Here is a 26116-nt window from a genome sequence, read left to right as displayed (position 1 = left end):
ACAACAATTTTTCTCAATTTGTGTGAAGCAAGCATGTCCGCTTATAACCACTTTTAAAGATAGGTATGGAATGCACAAGGTGTTATAGCCCTAATGAAAGGGAACATCAATTAGTGTCCACATCAAAAGATTTCCCCCTAGCCTCACCGTCTTCCCAAGCAGACCCAAGCCCAGACCTTTGTTGCCCATGCCTATGGAATCAATTGTTCAAGATCTAGATCCCATGCTCCCTTAAGTCTACTAGGGTGGTTGCAGGTAATAGAAGATCAATCTAATCCCACTTCCTAGGGTGGTAGAGGGCCCCCTTTATACTCTTAAGGCTTGAGTTTCTCTGGGAGTGTTTGTTCCAAGGCAAGATGGGTGACCCTGTGTAGTCCATTCGAAGTAGTAGGAAAGTGGACGATGAGACTACTACTTAATCCAAATTTTGTATTCGGTCATCCATTATGCTCATGAATATAGGAAAAAAAAAAAGATTTTCAAGGAGTTGCCCAACAACCCATCAAACCTTTTTCGATTCAGTCAACATCTTTGAGTCATAGGTTTTTTTTTTCTATAATAAGCTAAAGAGAGCTAAGCTTTCGTATTTTGGAACCTCGCGCATAGGCGATCAATGAGAAAATGCTACAAACAAATCAAAGTCATTGGATTTGGTAGTTCTCCATTGACTTCTCTCTTTACCCCTGTTGAGATTTTGATTAAATGAATGACCTAACTTAAAGATAGGTCTCTCCCTCTATTTATAATATAAATCAATTACATTCTAATGACCATAATACTCTTACTAACTCTCACTAATTAACATACTAACACAATAATAATACTAAAAGACTACAATAACCTTTAACACTCCCCCTCAAGTTGGAGCATAAATATCATATGCTCCTAGCTTGTTACAAATAAATTTAACATGAGCACCCCCCAAAGCTTAGAGAGAGAGAGAGAGAGAGAGAGATCCTTCCCCTGCTCTTTCTATGCATCTGATTGAAGGGACGTATGGAGGAGAATCTCCTCAAATCAATGCGGATACAAAGCAAAACTTTCATTCTATTGCTAGAAAAGATTGGAGAAGGAGGTTTTGTTCATTTGGAAGGGTGATCCCAACTCATGACTCAATGGATTAGGATCACTCTTTTGACCACAAGATATGTGTGCGATTTGTGTTTTTTAATCTACAGTTTGGATATTTTCTCTCACCAAAAAAACATTTGGTGGGCTGCTTTTTTAGGTGGAAAGCAAATCAAATCGCAAAGGCAAATTTTTGAAAGTGGGAGTGCAATCGAACAACAAAAGAAACTCTATTTTCATTCTAGGGGGGTTGAAAAGGGGAAATTGGCATAGCTCCATTGAAGCTTTGGAGTCGATGGGAGGTACAAAGAAGATTCCTAGTCCCAAGGAAAAGGAGGGAATGAGTCTGCACAACCAAATGATCGGAGTTGGAAGGATGCCTTAGTGGGAGATTTGTTGCCAAAGGTCCAACAAGGTAGGTGACGTTGGAGCAACTATGGAGGTATGATGCAATCAGTGGATGTGGTGGCAACGGATGGTTTTGAGGACATCGCTTCAGTTAGGGTTTGTGATAGGCAAAGGGCTAAAGATTAGTAGACCAAGAATAATGTAGTCGGCTTAGAGTTGGGTGGGTCGAGATTATACACGACTTTGAACTTGCGTCGGCTTATAGGTGCTATTGGGCTAGATCCACCTATATTTAATGGGCAGCCCATTCCAACAACTTTATGTTCCCTAGAGCAAGCCCAATACACATATCAAGCTTTGCAAGTTTCATCTATTAGGTATCAAGCCCAAAGCCCACTAAATAATTTCAATGAGCAGCCCATGGTTTCAGGTAAATCTCCTTACTAGTTACAACTAGGCCCAGATCTTGGGAGAGACTCATGTGGTGGTGGGTATTGAACGAATCGGCACCCCAAACTTGGTCTTGGGCAAAGCGAAGGGGTGGAGGAGAAATAGATTCATGGTACCTCTTCCTCAATAAGGGTGGTCTATGTGAATGAACAACATGAGATGTTTTTCTGAGATGTTTTTCTATGGGCAAAGGGATGGGGGAAGGGATATCTTGAAGATGGATAAGTTTACCATAGGCGTTTCTATGGAGGATAATTGTACAATTGTTCAAATCGGGGATTAAGATGATGCAAGGCTCAGGAAAGACAAGCAAAGATGGATGGGGTAAAAAATACTCAAATCACTGAAAAACTAGCAACATCAAAGGTTTACACTCATTGGAGGTAGAAAGAGAAAGGGGATGACTCAATTGAGAAGCTTCTTAGAGCAGATGGGAGGCCAGTTAGGTCCCAAAAAAACACAGTGATGGTAATTTTTACATTGAGGATTTGAATGGGTTGGAAACAAATTTAAAAAAGGAGGTCAGTGAGGAAATTCCATTAAAAAAGTAGTCAGATAGTGTATCAAATGAGTAGGTCGATTTGATTAGTAGTTTTCATTGAGGCAAAGGGCTACTCATAGATGAGCTTCACAAACAACTTGGTTATGGATCCGATTATTCTAATTTTATGGGTGCTCCTTCCTTGTTGTCTTCATCTCCATTAGAATATTTAGAGGGAACTCTTGGTTCGAGGAATGTTGGAAACTTGAAATAGATGAGGTAGAAGACAAGATTGAGCAGAATGAGACCGGTACTGATTTTGTATCTCATTTTCAACATATGACAGATAAAAAAGATATGCAATTAGTTAATTCAGAAGGAAAGGAAGTCCACATGGATGGTGGCAAAATAAAGGCTAGGAAGGGGCAATGGAATCAGCTAATTTTCTAGTGTTCCATCAATAATGATAGTAAGGGACTGAAGTTTTCTTAGATTGTGTGGATTCATGTTTTGGCCGGTGAGCAATTGTGGCTTGGATTGTGGAAATAGCACATTCTTCTAAGGAAAGACAGGGCTGCAAGCTGCCAGTAATTGACACTGAATTGGACGATTGGGATGAAGAAGATAATCATTTTCTTTTGGAACAGATTCAGGAATTCGATGACGTTTGTTTGATCCCTTCTCAGCTGAAAGATTAGGAAAACTTAAGAGGGTTCAGAGGATCTCAATGGTTGTATGGATATTAATCGGAATGAAGTCTCAAAGCAGGAGGCACTTTTAAAGGAGGCAGAGACTATTAGTGGCTCTCCTTATTCTGAACAATCAAGTAATATTTTTTCAAGTTCTCTATAGGTCCAGGAAATCTTTTTGATGAGGAAGCAGTGGCCGAACAAAATCATATGGATAATTCCTCTTGTAGCCAATTTGTTTTTCATTCTGGGACTGATCTTAAATCTGAGATTGATACTTATATTACTTGCAATAAGTTAATTAATTCTCACAAAGGTATCTTACCTACACCTGTAGTTGACTGTACTGAAAATAATTGCCTTTTTTGCCAAAGAGAATTAGATCCTATAGGAGGGACTTTAACTCTTTATCCACTGGACAATTATAGGGGCAGCTGAGACCTACAGGACATTAGAGATAAGATGGGGTGTTTTATTGTTAATCCTTTAGGGCTGGCTGTTAAGATTGTTGTTTCCCCTAGAAAGTAGAAACTATGAAAGGAAAAAGAAGCAGGTGGAGAAAGATTTACAAAAATTAGCCTCTAATATAAACTATGGCAGGGGGGAATGGTAAGAGGGTTAAGGGCAGCAAGGTGATAGAATGAAGATCTCAAGTTGGAATGTTAGGGGTCTGGGATGCTTTAGCAAGGTAAAAGACATCATTGTTAAAGTTGCCCTAGACGTTATGCTTCAAGAGTCCAAACTGGAGGTGGTGGATGGTTTTCTTGTTAGGAGTATTTGGGAGTCTAGATTCAAAGATTGTATTTGAATAGCATCCACGGGCTCCTCCGGGGGTATTGTGATCATTTAGGATACCAGGTTTGCTAGAAAAATAGATATTCTTATTGGTTCCTTCTTGTGTCTGTTTATTTGGATGTCAAAGGTAAGGGCCAATGGTGGTTCACCTCGATTTATGGACTGAATATCCCCCAGTTGAGGGGTATTTTGTGGGATGAATTAGTTGTATACATGGTTTGTGCTCCCCCTATTGGGTTTTGGGAGGTGATTTTAATGTTATAAGATCCACTAATGAGAAGTTGGGTGACTCTAGGATTACATCTAATATGAGCATTTTATACTTTTTTTAGGGAGTGTGATCTAAGAGATATTCCACTCTCAAATGCCCAATCTACTTAATTCACTAATGGCAATAGGTCAACGGCTACTAGGTTTCTATTTATCACTAATTGAGAAGTTTTCCCACTCTTACTCAAGGAAGTATTTTCTAGAGTGGTTTCTAACCATTGTCCTTTGGTTCTTGAATCTAATCCTGTCAAATAGGGTCCAACTCTATTAAGATATGAAAATATGTCGCTGACTCCGCCTAGTGGGATTTAAGTCTTGGTTTGTTGTTGTATTGTTATTGTAGCGCATTGCAGAAGGTTGGGAAGGTTTCTATTTTATGAAAAGATTGAGGTGTTTAAAATAAAAAATGTGAAAAAAAAAAAAGGAATTTGGGGCCTTTGCTGATGTTCGTTTTAGAGGGGGGGGGGGGGAAGGCATTCTTAAGGAAATGGGTGCGATTGATAAATTGGATGAGGGTCCTCTTTCTAAGGACATTGTTGGTAGATGGGCCCGGTTGTCCTATGAGTATGAACAAGTAGTTTGTAGGGAAGAGATGATTCAAAGACAGAAACCTAGAATGAATTGGGTCAAATATGGGGATTGTAAGACTTTTTCATAGAGTGGCAACTAGTAGGAAAAGAAGGAACCTTATTGAAGAACTTGAGGATGATAAGGAAAGGATTATTAAGGATCCTCATCATATTGAGAGTTTGAAAGCAGATTTCTATAGGAACCTTTTCATGAGGATGAGGGAAGAATTATGGTTGAGGGGTTGGGTTGGTGTCCTATATCAGCTGAAACAGTAGCTTGGCTAGAGAGACCTTTTGAGGAAGAGGAGATTAAAAGATTGAATTTTGAGTAAGATAGAGAAAAGGCTCTTGTGCCAAACGGCTTTACAATGGCTTTCTCTTACGATAGTTGTGAGATATTGAAGGGTGACATTCTTAAAAGTTTTTCTTGAATTCTTTGATAATGGAGTGGTAAAGAGGAGCATGAATTCTACCTTTATCACCTTGGTGCCCAAAAAAGAAGGTGTTGTTAAGGTCAAGGACTTTAGACCAATTAGTTTGGCTACTAGTGTTTATAAGATCTTGGCTAACACACTATCTAGAAGGTTGGCTATTGTTCTAGAGGACACTATTCTATCAATCAGAGTGCTTTTATATGCAATAAACAAATCCCAGATGCTGCCTTGATAGCTAATGGGGTAGTTGAGGATTTTGTTCGAAAAAATAAGAGGGGCCTTTTGTTGAACTTGGACTTTGAAATAGCTTATCATAGGATGAGTTGGAATTTCCTGGATAAAGTTACGGCTAGAAAATATTTTGGCATGAGGTGGAGGAATGGTGGAGGAAATGGATTAAAGGGTGTCTATGTTCTGTGGCATTTTCTTAGTTAATGGTGAGGCTAAATCTTGGGTTCATGCATCTAGGGGTCTAAGGTAGGGAGATTACCTCTCTCCCTCTCTCTTTACCATTGAGGTAGATAGTTTGAGTAGAATGATTGAGAGAGGCGTAGACAAAGGGTTGGTGGAGGGGATAAAGGTAGATTATGAGGATTGCATCATTTTGCATCTTTAGTTTGAAAATGATATGATTATCTTCCTAGTAGATAATGAGGGATACTTCTCTAACTTGTTGACTATTTTACAAATTTATGAGAAAGCATCCCGAATGAAAATTGAACTTTCTAAGAGTGGTCTGGTAGGTCTCAGTATTGATGTGGTTTGGTAGGTCTCAGTATTGATGTGGATCCTTTTTTGAGGATCGCAGGGTGTGCTGTTTTGACTTGGCCTACTACGTATCTAGGTGTTCCCTTAGGTGGTAATCCCCATGTTGACTCCTTCTAGGACCCTTTTTTGAGAGTAGCTAAGAGATTGAAGGGGTGGAAAGGAGCGTTCTTCACTCTAGAGGATCTCCCTTTAGAATCCTAGTGAGATTGGCGCAGCGACTAAAGAAATTTATAAGGGATTTCTTATGGTCGAGTGGGGAAGAGGGTAGTAGAGATTATCTTGCAGGTTGGGAGGCTGTGTGTGGGGCTAAAAGGGAGGGAGGCTTGGGTCTTGGTAATTTGGTGTTCAAATACATCTCTTTAGAAATGGTTATGGCACTTTCTTTTAGAATCTAATTCTCTTTTGCATAAGGTAATTTGCAGTAAATTTGGAATAATACAAAATGAGTTGGATGCTAAAGTGGGAATTAATATTACTTATTCCAGTCTATGGAAATTTTTGCCTTAGATTTATGATTATTTCCTTCCAAAAGTCTAGTATTTTCGATGGGAGATGGGGAGTGAATTTGTTTCTACGAAGACCATTGTGTGGGAGAAATGCCTTTGCCTATAACATTCCCTCGGTTTTTTCAATTATCTAATCTTCATGATACCCCTATTTTTGCTTCTCTTCTTATGCAAGGAGATGAGCAATCTTGGAATTTCCATTCTAAGAGAAATCTTAATGAGAGAGAGATTAATGAGAGCTCCTTTGACTATGGAATTCACAAACCAATGAGAATGAGGGACGGTCACACTCATAACAAAGTTTCAGCTCAATTCTTTTCATACTCATTTGGGGAGTGACAAAGGGTTTAGAGCTTTGACATTTCTAAGAAATTCTCTTTTAAATCCTTTTTCTCTCATTTGACTCGTGATTCGTGACCCTATAGCAAGGGCTTAAATTTCAGTTGAAATGTCAAAATTCCAAATTTTGAGGGGTCACAAAACGAAATTGAGATACAGAATTGATTTTGCATAAATTTGACCAAAATTTCGAGATTTTGGTAAATTTCGAACGAAATTTCGAACATCTAGAAATCATGGGAAAAAAAATTGGAGGGGGGAATTTTAGTGCTGTTCTTTACCTTTGTTTTGTTTTTCCCACATGATTTGTTGGCTCTTTTGTGCAAGTTGTGCAACCCATGAGTATACAGTGAAAAAAAGAGATCTTGCAGAGATGCGCTGCAGATGCAACTATGCAAGCCAACAATTCCACAAATTCCTCAAGAGGCATAAGACCCTACCAGCTACCAGTGAAAATATCTACACAATAATGCAAACAAAAAAAAAATATTTTTCTATAAATTAGCTTGTAGCATGCATTAAGATACATACCTCAAGGTCCTTGAGAAAAGGCTTCTTCTTCTTCCATCTTCCACCTTCAAACTTCAAAAAACAAAAACCCTAGATTTCAGCTGCCTCCTGCCTCCACCTTCAAACTCCGAAAAGCCCTAGCCTTTGGCTCCCCGCCAGTGCTCCAACCCTTCGACCCTCTGCCTCTAGCCTTCGGCTTCACCCTCTACCTCCATCTCCCAAGTCACAAACTTGCAGCCAGCAGCAACACCTCCCATCGCTGCAATCTTCCTCTCGGCTCTCGCAGAGCTGCGAACAGGACACGACCCAGTTGAGACTTGTGACTGGAGTCCACCTCTACGAGTAGCAACACGAAAAAAGAAAGGCAAATTGCCTGGTTTAAGTTTTAAATTTGAAGTTTTAACTTTTAACTTATACTTTTTTTTATTTACTCAAAATCTCTCTTCTCCTCTCCCCAATATATTTACGAGATTGCCCCTCCTTAGAACTTAGATAAATTTTCCTTATTAACCTCTCCCATTTACCCCCTTAATCCTCAATTGCTAGTAAATGGTAAATAGTAAGTTTAGTAACTAAATAAAATTAGAGTAATTTACTATTTATTACCTTATTATAGCATATATTAATAAATTATTTCATTCATTTGAATATTTTAATTTCCAAAATTTATTACTTAATAGTAATTTTGTAAAACTTATCATTAATTTTGCAATTTTAATTTAATAATTTAATATTTCTCTTAGTTATTAATTTATCTTTATTTAGCATCTAAATATTTTTTTTTTTTAAATTGTAGAGTGACATTCAAATAATTTTTTAAAAAAATTTTAGAGTAATTTAACACCTACTCATTATAGCCTAGTAATTAAATAAGTTAAAGTAATTTACTACTTATTAGCTTAATATAGTTTAAATTATTTCATTTATTTGACTAATTTAATTTCCATAATTTAAAAGTAATTTTGTACATTATCATTAAATTTCGTAAATTTAATTTAATATTTTAATATTTGTCTTATTTATTAATTTTATATTGATAAAACAACTTAAATAATTTCCTTTTAAAATTGCGAACTAATTTAACACCTAATTTTTGATTCATTGTAACCTCGTAGGAAAGTAAAATTATCCGCAAAAATGTCTAAACTCTGTAGGATGAACACAAGATCCAGCATGGGAACATGGGTACCCGATGCCCAATGTAAAGAATGGATTTATTTGTAAATACTGCGGAATACAAATGAAGAGTGGTGGAGCAACAAAATTAAAAATGCACTTAGCAAATTATGACCCACAGCATAATATAAAATTCTGCGACAAAGTGCCTCCAAAAGTTAAGCAAGAAATGAAAATTGTTTTAGAAAGAAAAACAGCAGCTAAGGCAAAGAAAATAGAAAGAATGGAGGAAATAAAAAATGAATTGCATGGGAACTTGATGCAACCACGACAAATTGATGAAGAGGACGGTGTTGATTATATTGCATACTCATCTGACATTTCTCCTCATGAAAGGCCTGCATACCGCCGAGCATTCTATGCTTCAAAACAAAAGGAATGGGAAAGATACAAGTCTCATAGGTTTGTACGTAGCAACAAGGAGGCAACTCTGAAGCTGGTAGTAGTAGAGAGCGACCTCTGATGAGGCGATCTCAAAGTGTAAGAGAGCCAGAAACAAAGCCATATATTTCAAAGTCTTCTCAATATTACAAGTCAGAGACAACAAAACAAAAAAGCATAAAAAAATTATTCAGAGGTAAAATAAAAGAAGAAATGAATAGGTTGATTTCAAAGTTTTTTATATATGATATTGTTCCACCTAAGAAGGCAAAATCACCTCATTTAAAAAACATGGTATGAGGTTGCCAACAAGGTCTTAAATTTTGATTTCAACTCAAATTTTGAAGCTCCAAAAGTACGGAAATTTCTATCGATGTCAATTTCGATTTCGATTTGAAAAAATAACGAAAATCAATAGTAAAATGTGGAATTCTTTGTGAAACTTTAGAAATGGTTAACAAACATAATAATGTAAGTTTTAGGACTAATATATTACAAGTTAAATACATCTATGTTGTGTATGAGGTGGAAAAGTTGTAATATAGTATGTGTATCAAACATATTTGTAAGATAATGTACAGCAAACATATTCAGCTAATACAAATGAAATTCATAAATCATTTAAATATTATTTATTATACAAATAACGATAATTTAGACATAAATGGTTAAATAAAATGCTGCTATAAGTTTATTTTTTCATATAATTTCAAAAGAATTTATAATAATATTTTGTTTCGATAAAAATAAATAAAATAAATTAAAAGAGAAATTTCACTTCAATCCTAAATCCCTTATTTGAATTCCAAGGAAATTTCATTGTATAGTTAAAATTTCGACAAGTTTCGCTGAAATTTCGAGATTTCAATAAATTTCGTGATGATTCGTTGATTTCGATGGAAATTATGCAAGATAGAAATCAACTGGCATTTCCATTTCGAGGGTGATGAAAACCGGAAATTTTGACAATTTCGTGGAAATTTAAGACCATGGTAGCCAAGCAGCTGGATCGGGAGCCGATTCGACGACACCCTATGAAATTAGAACAAAATACCTTGATTTAGAGGTAAAAGGAATGGAAGACCATGTAGAAGAATTAAATAAAAATTGGGCCACGTATGGCAGCACTATAATGTGTGATGGATGGACAGGCCCTACAAAATTATCCATCATAAATTACATGGTTTACTCGAAAGGAAGCACAATTTTTCTAAAGTCAGTAGACGCTTCTCTCAAAATAAAAGACCATGAATACATATATTCCTTATTAAAACATATTGTGCAAGAGGTAGGAAAGTAACATGCTATCCAAGTGGTGACCGATAATAGCAGTGCCTACAAGAAAGTGGGTCTAAAATTAAGGAAAAAATTCAACTTGTATTGGACTCCTTGCGCTGCCCATTGTATTGACCTCATTTTTTAGGATATAGGAAAATGAGAGGCAATAAGCACAGTGATCTTGCATAGGAGACAGATCACTAATTTTATATATAACCATGGATGGTTGTTTTCTAAAATGAGGGAGCACTATCAAGGGGATATTGTGCCTCCAAGAGCAAACACGATTTGCTACAAACTACATTGCCCTTGATAGCTTATAAAAGAAAATAAAAAAAGTAGGTTTAAAATCTCTATTCACATCTGATGAATGGGCTGAGCATGCTTTTAATCGAACAAAATTGGGTAGAGAAATTGAAAGCACAATTCTTAACCATCAATTTTGATAGAGTGGCAAAAATTTGTAACATTTATGAGCCTATATATCAAGTATTGCATACAGTTGATAGTGAAGTGTGGCCAACATTAGGAGTTGTGTTTGAAGCAATAAGGGTGATGAAAGAGGCCATTGAAGTAGGTGCAAGAAGTGCAAGATAGGTTTTCAAAGTAATCAATGACCAGTGGGAGCAAGTATAAAATATTTATAAATTTCAAAAAATTCATATATCAAATTACTTATTACATATTTATATTTTACTTTAATTGATTGACAGCTTATTTTTTAAAGCCAAAATGTCAATACAAAGAAGGTGTTGGGGAAGATCCTTATTTTCTTGATGTAGTTCATAAAGTTTTAAACACCCTTGAGCCACACTCCTTTGGCCTGGATCAAATTGGAAATGAGGTATATTTTCAAAATAAAAATTAAATAAAATAAGTCTTAATCCATGTTTAATTATTCAATAACATTTTTTTTTTAATTATCCTATTTAAAGAGGCTAAAAGAAGCTTCGAAGAAGCAGCTGCTTTGCAACCATGGCACTTGGTAAGTATTTATATATAAATGTACAATACAAAGTTACAAACTTCAAGTACAATCTACAAAGTACTAACTTATGTTCTTAAAATATCTTGCACAGCTGATTGGTGGATGATATATGGATCAAGTGCTCCAATCTTAAGGAAGCTAGCATTGCGCATTTTGTCACAAACTGCATCTTCATCAGCTTGTGAACAAAATTGGAGCACATTTACACTCATTCACACAAAGCAAAGAAATTGACTAGCCTACACCAGACTTCAACAGCTTGTTTTTTGTTATTACAATGTGAAGCTTTGAATAAGAAATATGGAGGCCGAAATGGGCAAAGTGGCTGAACAAGATCCCCTGGACCTTCTTGACATATCAGTTGAATTGGGTGATGAGGATGAGTATCCACTTTTCCAGCGGATTAGACCATCCCATCTTGATGAACATAATGAAAGTCCCCATCCACAAATGGCCAAGCATGCACGAGATGACTTGGGCATTCATGTTAATCAAGTGATGGCGGAAGAAGCAATATCTAGTAGTAGTGATGATTTACTAATGAATCTTGGGTCTAGATATGGAACTTCATCCACTATGCCCTTTGGTGATGATGATGATAATGACAGCGACGATGCTGGTGGTGACGGATCTAACCCCAGCGGTAGTAGCAAGCAAGGTGGTGATGGTGGGGACTATAGAGAAAATAAGGGATGGCAAGATTATAGACCAAAAGTGGAATATATATACATCCTCCCCAACTAGAAGATGAGGGTCCACAAAGAGAAACGTGCCCAGTTTATAGGCAGTACAGTCATAGAAAAGGAAAAGGAAAGATGCATCAAATAGAAGAGGAGACCTTTTCTCTTAGTTTGGAATCCGTGAGTATAGAAACATAGCATGACTCTAATAGTTATAGTGGATATAAATCTGCACAAAACAGCTCCTCACAATCTACATATGACCAACCGTTTTCGTATGCATATTAGCAGGCACGACAATATGGAAATTGGCAACTACATGCCTATGGGTATGGACAAACAAGCCAAGAATATGGGTATGACCAGTATGCAAATGCAAAACAATCCCATGAACAGACACAACAAGTAGAACCTACAAGAAGACATCCTAGTACAAGAAGATCTTCTGGTCAAGTAGAAATTGCCATGACCCAAATGATAATGGAGGAGTATGAACAACATATGTACACCTATACTCAATATTTTGGTAATAATATGACATGGAATGATTATTGTAAACAATATATGTCATCTCAAAATCCCAATGATAGGGAAAGGAGAGATGACTTTGAGCCACGAAGAAAGTCCATGTGGTATTAGATCAGTAAATGTATGATATTTATTGAAAATGTAGTTGTTTAAATTAAAATTTGTTGCCTTAAATCATTAAAGGAATAGCTTCAAAACTTTATAATCAATTGAATGTTCTTCACTTCATAGCTTGTTTCGCAATATGCAGTTTAATATCCTACACACTAAAAACTTGTCATATATGCATTTTTTTTTAATGTATTTTGATACCATATTAAGCATAATCATCTATTTTAATATTTCCTAAAGTTTTATTGTAAATTTCCATCACTTACTATAAATTTCCTTAATTTCTTTAAATCAAAATCAAAATTTCCATTCTAAAATTCCGTAAATTGAGACCATCAAAATTTCCATCGAAATCGAAATTTAAGTCCTTGCCCTACAACGAATAATTTTGCTTTGTATCCATTGATTTGGAAATCCAAAACTCCATCAAGAACAAAAGCTTTCATTTGGACAGCGGTGCTTGAAAGAATTAACACCTGACTTGCTTCACAAGAGAAGGCCCAATAAAGCCCTATCACCAAATATTTATGTCCTTCAAGGAGTGGAGAGACTTGTGCATTGTTGTTTCTTCATTGATCTTTCACGATGGCCATTTGGAACAAGTTATTTGGTATATTTGGTGAGAATTGGGTTTGTCCCTCCGCATTGACAGCATTTTGTACCTTTACATTTAGAGGCTTTGGTAAAAGAAAGGACAGAAAGCTCTATGGCAATGTTCTATAATGGCTAGTATTTGGTGTGTTTGATTGGAAACAAACGCTAGAATTTTCAAGGTGTGGCTATGTCTAATAACTTGCTTTGGAGTACAGTGATTTATCTATCGTCATTGTAAGTGTAGGAAAATGGATTCTTTCGCCACATCTCTTTGGAAGACATGCAGCGGGACTGGTTAGCTCTATTACATTGAGTTTGTTTTTATGTTTAGACAGTGGGCTTTGTAATTATTTCCTTTTTATGAAAAGGGAGGATTTCATTCTCCCTAGTTTTTACTTTTTTATTTTCTTCTCGCAAATCCTGCTCTTTCTAATAAATTTTCTTTGTTTATCAAAAAAAAATTGTGGTTTTCGGATTGTGAGCAGTTGTGGTTTGGGTTGTCTGTAAGCTTTGTTTTTATTTTATTTGAGGATTCCTAGTCCTCTCTTGTTCGTATTTTCTCTCTCTCTTAATAAATCTTCTTTTATTATCTAAAGAAAAATATCACAAAATCACATGTGTAGAGTAAAATACAGTCAAAATGCAGCACAAACTAGGATTATACTAATCAAATATATGTCAAAATGTAACATGTGTGTATTAAGTTGTGCATCCTAAGATACTAATCACTACAGTTATATCTTGCTTCGCAGAGGAAGGAAAAAAAAAAAAAACAAACTACGGTGATATCTATGAATCATGAAATACAAAGACTATCAACAGCGTAGAGCACTTCAATGCATGTTGTCAAGGGGAAATCTGTCAACCCTTAATCCACACATTATCTTAGTGAAAGTAGAACACAAAATGCAAAAGTATGGAAGAAATGTACACTTCAACAACAACAAACTAAGCCTTAAGGTGGGGTCAGCTATATGAATCATGTTCTAACAAACCGCAAGATGTAGGGAATTTTTAAACAAGAATTTAGCGTGTTGTCAAAGCTTTACCATCTCAATCCAAGTTTTTCTCAATCTACCCTTCTCCCTCCTACCAAGAACATCAACTAAATCATTCCTTTTCTGCCTCTTTAACACATGTACACTGGATCATTTAAATTAAAACCAATTCACATAATTACATATTCAAAAAAGATACTCCAATACAATCTATACTTTTAAATAATTTTTTTTAAAGTTTAACTTGCAGTTGCAAGCCTGCATATTTTTTGAAACAAAAATAAAAGTGAAAGCTACATAAGAGAAGCATGTAATTTATGGCCATGGAGGAAACAAGAAGGAAAATTATTTAAAACATAAAAAGTTCAGAAGCATTATCCACTCAGAAAAACAATTAGATGCAGTCAACAAATTTTATTTCATAAAGCAAGACTTACAAGTACTGCAAATTTGGAAGTTGACCAAGTTGTTGAACCAGTTGACCAGATAAATTTGCATTTCCAAGATCACTGTGCATACACAAGGAGAACCAAATGTGTCACAAAACCATGTACAAAATAAACAAGAAATAAGAACTCTAATTATGGAGCCATATAATAAGAAAGTAAAGTTACATAAAAATCCAAAAAAATGAAAAACAAAACAAAGCCATACCAAAAAAACAGACATACAAACAGAAGAAAACAGCTTACACTCTTGTCACACTATTTTCATTGTTGCACGTAACATGGAACCATGTGCAAGGATTAACAAGGGTAGGATCCCAACTTTGCAGAACATTGTTTGGATCAGCCAAGTTAGTCTTCAAAGCATTCAATGCATCACCTGTCTTACACAATTAAGGCAACCATAAAATGGTGGTAAAAAACACGAATACAACAACCAGTACATGTAATCAAGTTTTAATCATAGTTTTTAAGCCTAGTCATCAAAAAATTTGATTGAGAAACGCTTTCTAAATTAGCCATTTTAAGACCTTTCATCCAAATATACAGTATTAAGCATATTGTACCTGTTAATGGATTTGTTAGTTTGTATAAGTTAATGGTTATTTTGTTTATTTAGCATTATTAGCATGTGCTAGTGTTATGTAAGCATGCATGAGTTAGTTAAAAGTATATAATAGTCATTGGTATATACTTGACATATTATAAATAGAGGGACCTATATTGTGATTAGGTCTTCTGTTTTACCCAATACTTCAATATGGTGTCATAGTAGGATTCGACCTAAACCCTACCGCCAAACCAAACCCTAAACTTGATCACCCATGCAAATCTGCCACTATAGGAGGATTAACCACACCTCTAGAGCTCATAAATAAGTCCAAAGGTCGCCAGAAAACACAGCAGTTGCCAGAAACTTCTTGGGTGTCACTATCCTTTTCAGAATCTCAAGAACTCCTCCATATTTTTCAAAACCAACCATATATATAGTCACAAAGCCCTCCAATCTATGAGTCTGTGAAGTATCATTGCCAAAGGAGTCCCAACACACCTCCATGCACAGGCCAACTGCCAACAACTCCAACCCATGCACTGGCGCATAAGACATTTCCAGCCTATTTCTGCCTGATTTCCTCCAAAATTACATAAACCCTTTTGTAGAACATAATATAAAGTTGTTGGTCCTGTATTTTTTGAAAGACCCAACCTTTTCCAGCCGCTAACTCATGGCAATTCATTAGTTGTTGTTCGGTTCTATTAAGGTCATTGAATAGTCTCTTAGGGCAGTGACAGTGTTATGTCAGTTTGTTGGCAACCCAATAGTGGTTATTTCAGTGGTTCACCTAGTTTGTGGTTCTTCCAATCGTTTTTGAGTGTGCGATGGAGTCCATGAATCCCAAAAGTATGTTCCCTACATCATTCCCATAGAAAACAACCGAAAAGTTAGATGAAAAGAATTACATTCAGCAGTATAATGCTGTTAAGATCTATTTGACAGGCTTCAGTAGATCTGAACACTTGTTCCGCCTGGGCCCTCTAATGATAAAATGGAAAGACGTATGGGTTCAAGAAAATGCATTGATTGTCTCCTTCTTGTGGAACTCAATGGAACCCTAGATTGCATGAATGTGCATGCATCATGTACACAAGGAGATTTGGGATTATGTCAAGCTCTTAACATTACACATATGTACAATCTATCCCTGGTGTATTTTCAGCTACAACAGGGAAACAATCGTCTGGCAAAGTACTTTGCAGAGATGAAGTGTAACCAAGGAACTTAACATCGTACAACCCATAACCGCCAACGTTCACAAGATGCAAAAGCAGAGGGGGCAAATGACAATTCTTTGAGTTCTAGCAGGTTTGAAACCCAAGATTGAGGTAGTCTGCTGCAGATTCTTGGTAGCTCAGAGTTTCCATCATTTGTTGATGTTTATTCTCGAGTTCTTCGTGCTTCCTCCAGCACACATTCCCCAGCCCTTGCATCTATAGTTTCAACCCTGGCTGTGAGAGGACTGCTTTGGTTACACAAGGGGATTCTGGTTTTTTGAGCAAGCTGTTGCAAAAGTTCTCAAGGTGGTTCAAGTGATCATGGTTGAAGAGATGGATGAGGTAGAGGAACCCATCACAAGTGCACTAGGAGTGGCACTGTAAGTATGTCATAGAAATGGTATTCTTTCTTTTTTTTATAACAGAAGAAGATATCATTGTAGAAAGAGAATTTACAAGATGGAGAATGAAAAAGAGGAATGGTATTCTAAATTCCAATTGTATCAAGCATCCAAGCAAGCTTCTCTTCCCATTGCATCTCTTACTCAAACAAGTAACCCTATAGCTTGTCTATTTTCCAGTATTTCTCACCCTAATCCATAGGGTGTAGATTCAGCCGCCACCGATTGTATAATAGGCATACCTAATTTCATCTTTACTCTCCAATATTCTAAAAGTATACCTCATGTTACCCTGATGGGCCCATTGCTATCGGTAACAAAATTGGGACAATAAATCCCACTTCCTCCGTTTCCTTCCTTTTGTTTTGCATATTCCCAAGTTCTCCTTTAATCTTATGTCAGTTAGCATGATTACCAAACTCATGATAGTTCAATAATACTCTTTCCTTTTTGTGGTCATTTAGAATTTAAAGACAAGAAAGACGATTGGTAGAGGATGTGAAGTTAAGGGAATTTTTTACCACTTTAAGCCGCCATCTCCTTCTATTGCTTGCACTACTGCTGCCACACCACTCCAAATCCATTGTCACCTTGGTCCTTCTTCATTGGAAAAGTTAAAACAACTAATTCTACTCTCAGCTCTGTGTCTGGTCTTGCATGTGAATCTGTCGAAAAGCATCATCGTGTTCCATTTGCTTCCCAAGTCAATAAATGGGCAGCAAGCCCTTCTGTATTAGTTTGTTGTAATGTTTGGGGTCCTAGTTAGGTCGTATCCAAGTTAGGTTTCCAATACTTGTAATTTCTATTGATGATTATTCAAGGATGACTTGGCTTTATTTAATAGAAGATTGTTTGAGTCCGTATATTTTGTGCTTTTTATTCTGAAATAAAGACCCAATTTGAATTGCCTTGTTCATGAGTCATCTTGTGCCCACACTCCACGACAAAGTGGGGTTGCAGAAAGGAAAAAATAAACATATCCTTGAAGTAATGTGTGTCTCACTTTTTATCAAAGCTATGTTACTAAAGTGTTTTTGGAGTGACATTGTTTTCACTATGTGGTATCTTATCAACAAAATGCCATCCTCTGTTCTTCGTGCTAAAATTCCCTACTTCGTTCTCTTCCCAAATTTGTTCTCTTTACCTCCTCATATATTCAAGTTGTGTCCTTTGTTCATCAGTTAACCCCTGGGGTTAATAAGTTAATTCATCAAGCTATGAAGTGTGCTTTTCAAGGCTATTTGTGTACTCAAAATAAAATTATTGTTATAGCCCTACTTTGCATCAATTTTTTTTTCTCTACATGCTTCCTTCTTTGAGTCTAAACCATACTATTCTTAGTCATTGAAAGCTTTAGTCCTCAATGAGTCTCTTCCTCTACCTAATCTTCCAGATTCTAGTTTATCATCTTTACCTAATCATCCACATATGTCTCTATGTAGTTTGAGTCTTTCTCATAGCCTCAATCATCCTAATTTGCATGTGTATGCATAACAAAAATTCTACGGAGGAGAGTCCCCTTTAGCTTCTATGGCAACACAATTAGTTTCCTCGTTTTATGATCAAATTTCCCATAATATTGATACCTCCCATAATTGTCCAAAAAGGTAAACGCACCGGTGCACAGCATCCCATCTCCAACTTTGTTGGCTTATGACTTCTTGTCACCCTCATATAACTTTTTTGTTAGTACTTTATCTTCTATTGCACTTCCTAAATCCGTTTTACGAACCCTTCGCCCACTAACTACAATGGTTGAAGAGATGCATGCAATACAAGAAAATGATACTTGGGAATTGGTATCTCTTCCTCCAAATAAATCTATGTTGGTTGTCTAGATAAATGTTGTGAAAAATCAATCCTAATGGTTCTATGGCTCGTTTGAATGCCCATCTTCTTTCTAAGGGGTATACTCAAGCATACGGGTTAGATTATTCACACATTCTCCCAAGTCACCAATTTGTTCATCTGCTTAACCACCGCTTGTTAGTGGCCTCTACATCAATTGGATGTGAAGAATGCCTTCCTACAAGATGATCTTCAGGAGGAGGTCTACATGGAACAACCCTAGGTTTGTTGCTGAAGAGAATCAAGCTTAGTGTGTCGGCTCAAGAAATAATTATATGGTTTAGAAAAGTATCCAAAAGCATGGTTTGGTCCATTCAACTCTATACTAGTTGAGTTTGGCCTCCGAAGGTGTGCAATAGATCACTCTGTATTTTATCATCATACTCCATCTTGTAGGGCTCTACTATTGTGTATGCAAATGATATTGTAATTACTAGTAATGATGATCAAGGTATCCAAGGCAGCATTTTCTAGATTCTAAGTTTCACACCGAAGATTTGGAGCCATTATCCAAATATTGTATGGGAATCATTTTTGTCACAAAGGAAGTATGTTCTTAAACTTTTAGAAGAGATTGAGCTTTGGGGCCCTAACCCTATTGATACACCATGGGTCCTACTACTAAGTGTCGAATATGAGTGATTTGTCTCCTAACCCAGAACAGTATCGGAGACTTGCTAAAAAGTTGAATTATATAACAATCACACTGAATATATCTTTACAACAACTATTGTAGATCAATTTTTCAAAATTCTTCGTGAACAAGTCACTAGAATGTATGAATTTGCATCTTGAGATATCTCAAAGTTGCACATAGGAGAGGTCTCTTATATCAAGCTCAGGGTCACAATTGTATCCAAGGATACATAGATGTAAATTGGGCTCGGTCACCATATCCACAACCCAATATTGTATCTATGTTGGTGATAATTTTGTTTCTTGAATGAGTAAGAAACAAATTGTGGTGACCAGGTCAAGTGTTGACTCAAAGCATAGGGACATGGCTTTCCACAACATGTGAATTTGTTTGGTTGAAGAACACACTTGAAGACTAGGGTTCTCCAACATTCTCAATTGTTGGTGTGTGATAAATCAAGTTGCTATTCACTAAAGCCTTGGGCAGTGCTCATGATAAATTCATTAGTAAAGAGCTAGGAGCATATGATATGTATGCTCCAGCTTGTGGGAGAGTATTAATGGTTATTTTGGTCATTTAGCATTAGTAGTATGTACTAGTGTTATGTTAGTAAGCATTCTAAGGGTATTATGGTCATTGATATATACTTGACATATATTATAAATAGAGGGAGAGACCTATTGTTGTGACTAGGTCTTATGCTTTACCTAATACTTAATATTCTAATAGTTGTTTGCCTTAAATAACTATCTACATAATTTTTCTAACCAATGATTATTTATTCTCTATGCAATAATGCCTTCGAGATGATACTTCTTATTTTAACTTTAATGACATAAAATTCTCTTCAAGCGCTCACTAGTTGTTAACCTAGGGCAACAAATTAGCGCATTTATGGAAGCATGCATCAACAAGTCTGACAACAACCAATTGGTTCATGGCTAAGGACACTTAACCATCAACGATGGAAGAAGCTACAAAGATACATCAAGGCGACTTTAAGACAACTTCAAAACAATGCTACAGGGCAAAAGAAGGTGTTCATACTGACACAAAGTTCATTGCTTTGGATGCCAGATGTGATGGTAGTACATTTTGCAATTCACCCGAAGAGGATTCAAGCAAAAGTTCTTCACTTGGACTTTTCTCAAATCTAATAGGGTATCCCTTCATTTCAATTTGAACCAGCCTCCCCAATTGAGCACATAGCATGAAAATTTGTATCAACATCCCTTCAAGTTAAGTCAAAAAATCCCAACATTGTTACTCATAACATTGGAAGATGGCACTTTAGTGACTTTTAATAGCTTTCTTCCCTTGAATGAGGAATCTCTTCAACAAAGCACATACAACAACAACAACACAACCAAGCCTTAAGTCCCACTAGGTGGGGTCAATTACATGAATCCTTTTTAGTCAATTCACATCATCGAGGGCATTTCCCTCAGACAGCTTAAGGGTTATGAAATCCTTCCTCACTATCCAATTCCATGTTATTTTAGGTCTACCCCCACTTCTTCTATTGCCAGTAACAATAATTCTAGTTCACTCATTGATGCACTATTTGACCTGAATTTCATATGCTCAAATCATCTACGTCACCCCTTGCTCACTTTATCTTCTACTGGTGCTAGGCCTAACTTATTGGGAATATGTTCATTCCTCAATTTACCCTCTATTGCTATAACACTCATCCACCTTCATATTTGCATTTCAGCAACTTTTACTCTTCGGATCTATTCTTTCTTGCTTGCCCAACATTCTGATTAATATAGCATGGCTGGTCTTATAATCGTCCTATAGAACTTTCCTTTTAATTTTACGGGTATTCTACGATTACACAACATGCCCAAAGCACTCCTTCATTTTACCCAACTTGCTTTAACTCTATGTATCATATCCTCTTCGATTTATCCTTCCAGTTACATAATAATAGATCCAAGGTATCGAAATCTACTAGTGCTATTAATTTTTTAACCATCAAGTTTAATCTTTTCTCTAAAATTCCTCCTACCGTGTCTGAAAATAAATTTCATATATTCTATCTTGCTAGTCTCTAAAGCTTCACTCCATAATTATAACTTAGATTCTACTCCACTCCTACTTTCCTCAATCAAAACAATATCATCTGCAAAAAACATACACCATGTGATCTCATTTTGGATAGTCCTAGTGAGTTCATCAATTACTAATGCAAAAAGGTAAGGGCTCAAAGTAGATTCTTGATGTACACCAATTGTGATTGGAACTTCTCTAGACTCTTCACCTACAGTTCTAACATTAGTCATTACTCTATCATTCATATCTCTCATGACACCAGTATACCTACCGCATACTCCCTTCTTTTCTAAAACCCACCAAAGAGCTTCCCAATGCACCTTATAACAGGCATTCTCTAGATCAGAAAAAACCATATGCATGTCGCTCTTCTTTTCTATAAACTTTTCTATCAATCTTCTTAAAAGGTAAATACCATTTGTAGTCTATCTCCCAGGCATAAAACCAGATTGATTCTCTAAGGCCCTTGTTTCTAATCTTATTTGTTCAATTACCCTTTCCCATAATTTTATTGTATGACTAATAAGTTTAATTTGCAATAGCTATTACAGTTTTGAACATCACCTTTGTTTTTGTGTATGGATATTAACATGTTTTTCCCCCATTTATCTTGGATATTCGTGGTTTTTATAATTTTGTTGGATAAATTAGGAGTCATTTGGTATCACTGTCAAAAATTACGAAAACGCAAACCAGAAACAAAAACCAAAAACCAATAATAGAAACTAAAACCAGAAACTAGCAACCTGCTTGGTTAATATTTGTAAAGATAAAGCAAATTAAAAGCTTAATTAGAAAATGCTCATTCTCGTCTTTAAATCAAATAATATTAAATAAATATGATTAAAATAATAAAATTGCAAAATGTATAAATTAAAAAATACTACAATAAAAATAAGAATAACTATAATTATTTATTTATTTTACTTAATTGTTATATTTTCAAATTTTAGTTTACAATTACAATCTTATTGTACATGACGACTAAAAAATAGTAAAATATTTTGTAATTAGATTTTATTACTTTTATTTTTAAAAAATTTATGTACATTTTTATTTTAATTATATTTGAATTCATATGATCATTTTATATTTTAACCTTAACAACAAAGTTTGTATAAAATGAATGATTTAATCTAGAAAAGATATTTCTAGATATAAAAATTTCTAGCAATAGGTTGCTAAAACAACTGAAAACCATAAAATCTAGTTTTCAGTTTTTTCACTAGTTGAATACCAATAACAAAAACAAAAAATTGGCAACATAAACAAATGCATTTTTATAATTTGTTTCCCCACTGTGCAAAAATAGAAATAAAAAACAGAAAATAGTAACGATACCAAACAAGCCCTTAGTTAACCATATACCTCCATTATCCCCTAGACAAAACACATAACATGGAAAATTATGTCAAAGGCTTACTTGGTAGGAATTCCACATGGATCATGTTGACATAGGGCTGAATCGAGTCAAAATTCCCTTAATTACGAATCAACATTGTAGGATTTCAAGAGGCTGGTAGAACACACTAACAGGCTTTAAGAATAGTTTCTAGTAAAGTGCCTTGTACATACGGATTTGCACCATGGAACAACATTGAATATGAAGTTCAAGCATTCCGCCCTGCCACTCTCAACTAGTTGCTACCGGTTGAGGAGAAACCAACAACTTATCACTACTAGGCATTGGCGGATGGCAATGACTAGGCATCTAGTTAGGACTCTAGTGGCTCCAATGTCCATCCTCCCATGTAGCACCCAACCCCAAAAGATACAAAAGAAAAGCTCAATTCCGCGACTATATTTGCAATTAGAAGTTCAAACAATCCGCCCAACATAAAATGCACTTTTTTATCAGTAAGCATAACTATGAACGAATGAATAATTTGTCTTGGAAAGATAATGTTCCAAAGGAATGCAGCAATATCCAAACATCAGGCTTGATGATTGGATTGATTTGAGGAACTAGGTGATAATAAAGCATTAGCATTAAAAAGCATCATATCCTGGGGTTATCATACTGTGGATTTGTTGTCTCAAGCCTCAATTAAGGAGAATGGGCACTGTATCACTTAATGAGTTGTTGAAATTCATATCTCATGTCCTAGTTAGCTAAAAGATTATGGATTGCATGGAGCCATTCAGCTGTTATCCACTTGCATTTAAATGATGCACTTATTACAGAGGGAGCACGGTGCTTTAATAAATATACACTGCAGTTGAACTGAACCAAACAGTTACAGAACATTCTATTTCTCTCAAAATTCCTTAGCCATGGATATATATAGATGCAGATATTAGACATAGATACATAGAAGACACTGTTATGTGCAAACAAACAATGAACTGACTGCAAAATCATTAGTGCCCTTTCAATTTCCCAATACAAATCATTTTCCAGTTGATATCCAATAAGTGTTAAGGGGGGGGATCGAAAAGAAGAACCAAAATGCAACAGCTGCTTCAACTACAAAATGATGTTTGTTAGGAGTCCGGCAATTCATATCTTTTCCATATGTTCTCAGAAAACCACGTGAAATTCAAAGTCAAAATTAGACCAATTGACGTGGCTTAAATTCTTAATTTGATTCTGCAGCATTCACTACCATATTACCAACAACAAAAATTACAGAGACATGCATATTGGAAGGTACTAAATCAGCGCATACCTTCGGCATTACCGGACACCCTGGAAAAAAGATAAAACAGCAAAATTAAGTACAGAGTCGCCGAAGATGAGACTGCCGAGCTCGCTCGCTTCATTTCTGTCCTTCCTCTCCTGCTAAAAAACTGCGTGTTTCATCGACCTTCGTCTCGCATGGGATAAAATTCAACTCGAGCACTCGACACACAAAAGCCCCAATTCTCATCAATTCAAGTCAAAAATCTCTCGAGCTACTTTCCTAGGAAAAAAAAGCGGCGCCATCAATTTCTAGCAAATTTTCTCTCAATTCCGCAAGGAAGATAGTTTTTTTCTAGGAAGCTTTCCTCTTGTTTTCACGCACAAAAACGAGTGGTCGGGCTTCATGAGGGTTACTGGGCCAGCGGAACCTTGCAGAGAAATTTCATAGTCTCCGGTAGATGAAGTCTTTGCCCGGTCGGATGGCTGAGTCAAAGTCTCTCTCCCACTCTCTTCCCCGCGGGCTCGCGTGCATTGCTCTTTCACTTTAATGCGCAACGTTTTAAGAACGAGAGAGGAGAGCTTCCGCGTCAAGGACGCACGCAGGCGCGGGACCCACATCACCGCCTCTAAGGGGAAAAAACATAATAGAGTTCCAAATTTAATCAATATCTACTTTAAATTTAAATTAATTGCCAAATATATGCAGTGGACTCCCAAATTTAATCAATATCGACTTTAGATTTCACTTAATTGCCAAATATATCCTCCTAAATTAATGCTCATTGATGATGTAAATGATCTAATTTATTTATTTTTCAAAATGTTTGAAATTATTTTGAATATCCATATTGAGTTATACTTGATTGAGTTATATACATTTTCAGTTTAATATAAACTTGAGGATTGACCCGAACTCGGGAATTAATTAAGAAAAAAAAAAAGGAAAATTTTAACATGGAACAGCAAGCTTCGTCGACGAAGCCAATGTTCTCGTCAATGAAGGTCCTTCTGTGCTTCGTCATCGAAATTCAGTGCCTCATCGACAAAAAGATCCAAAACGTCTAAAAATATCAAGTTTAGGGTTCGTCGACGAAACCCTTCTTTCATCGACGAACAGCCTTTTGTGGTTCGTCGATGAAGACGTCATTTCGTCGATGAATTTGATCGAGTCAAGGGGCTATAAATAGGATTTTTGTTTCCTCCTTCATTAAGAAATCTAAAAATCTCTCTCTCTCTCTCTCTCTCTCTAGAATCCACGCCTACTCTCTCTCTCTCTCTCTCTACGATCGTTCATCATTCGTTGCCCATTTCGACGATCAAAAGATATCACGAGGATCAAGGGACAAATCTCTACGAGTCTAGCGGAGTGGATTCTAAAACTTGGGAAAAATTTCTGGTTCGATTTTCGAGCGTCTCGGATCGTTTCTAGGAACCAGATAAGGGAATTATATTATGTTAGCTATATTTAAGAGTTTTACCAAATGGAATGTTAAAATGATTTTTATATATTTAGTTACGACTTTTCTAAGGTTTTCGAGCCTAGGATTCGGTTAACTGACTTTATTTTTGAAACCAACCATTTAAATTTAAGTATGATATTTTTAAAGTATAGTATTGGTCTTCACGAATGTTTTCACCTATTGGGAAAATCGTTATTTCAAACCATAAGCTTATTTTAAAATTAACCAAAGAAGGTAGGGTTGATTTTCCCCATTTTTTTCCTGAATTTAACTATATATTTATATTTGATAAAGTAACAACCTGGAGATATTCATACCCCACTTTTAGTAGCAGAAATTACTTTATCAAGCAGATAATTTATTTATGAATTAACTGATGAAAAATATTGTGTGGCATGAGTATAGTTTTTAATTGGCATTAAATGAGTGGATTTGTGAAATATTGAAATGTAACGGCTATATGCCGAGATACGAGATACGAGATATGAAATATTGTTGACTTTGGTGTATTCCCAAGAAGGGGTGAATTGGAAATTTAAAAATTTATCTCCTAGGTTAAACTATCTAACAGCAGTATATACATAACCTAGGGTCTGTCTATGCAATTTCAAATACGCAAATAAATATAATGTGCGGAAATTATATCATGACAACATTCACAGACAATTGTGAATAACATACATGTGCAATAAATATAAAGTGATGAAATATAAAGTGCACACATGATATGTTATCAAGGTTTGACCAATACTGTCTATGTCCCCGCCTCTAGCTCGCAAGCCCGAGGATTTCACTACCGCTCACTTAACGGGTAGAGTTGGCACCATTTATAATCAGGTCAATTAACAAGGCTAATCTCATCCTACAACTACGCCTTATCAGGATGGTGCACCTAACTTTTCTAACCGA

The 26116-nt window shown here is 36.0% G+C and overlaps 1 protein-coding gene across 2 annotated transcripts in view; it reads right to left on the bottom strand.

Annotated features, from left to right (window-relative positions):
- The window catches only part of LOC131164254 (BRASSINOSTEROID INSENSITIVE 1-associated receptor kinase 1-like), an 83087-nt gene extending 58779 nt beyond the window's left edge, over positions 1 to 24308 (bottom strand). Inside the window, exons 1-3 of one of the 2 annotated variants that reach the window (XM_058121303.1) lie at positions 23794 to 24308; positions 14654 to 14786; positions 14399 to 14470 (exon numbers count right to left, since the gene is read on the bottom strand). In XM_058121303.1, the coding sequence (XP_057977286.1) occupies positions 14399 to 14470; positions 14654 to 14786; positions 23794 to 23887 (299 nt within the window). In that variant the 5' untranslated portion in view covers positions 23888 to 24308. The remainder of the gene's footprint in view (positions 1 to 14398; positions 14471 to 14653; positions 14787 to 23793) is intronic. The other variant, XM_058121304.1, reaches the window with a different exon arrangement.
- Between the last annotated feature and the right edge of the window lie 1808 nt (positions 24309 to 26116).

Source organism: Malania oleifera, chromosome 9 (assembly GCF_029873635.1).
Source record: "Malania oleifera isolate guangnan ecotype guangnan chromosome 9, ASM2987363v1, whole genome shotgun sequence".
In the NCBI taxonomy this organism is placed as follows: Eukaryota; Viridiplantae; Streptophyta; class Magnoliopsida; order Santalales; family Ximeniaceae; genus Malania; species Malania oleifera.
The sequence above is the reverse complement of the archived record's forward strand: the minus strand, read 5'-3'. Positions and strand labels throughout refer to the sequence as shown.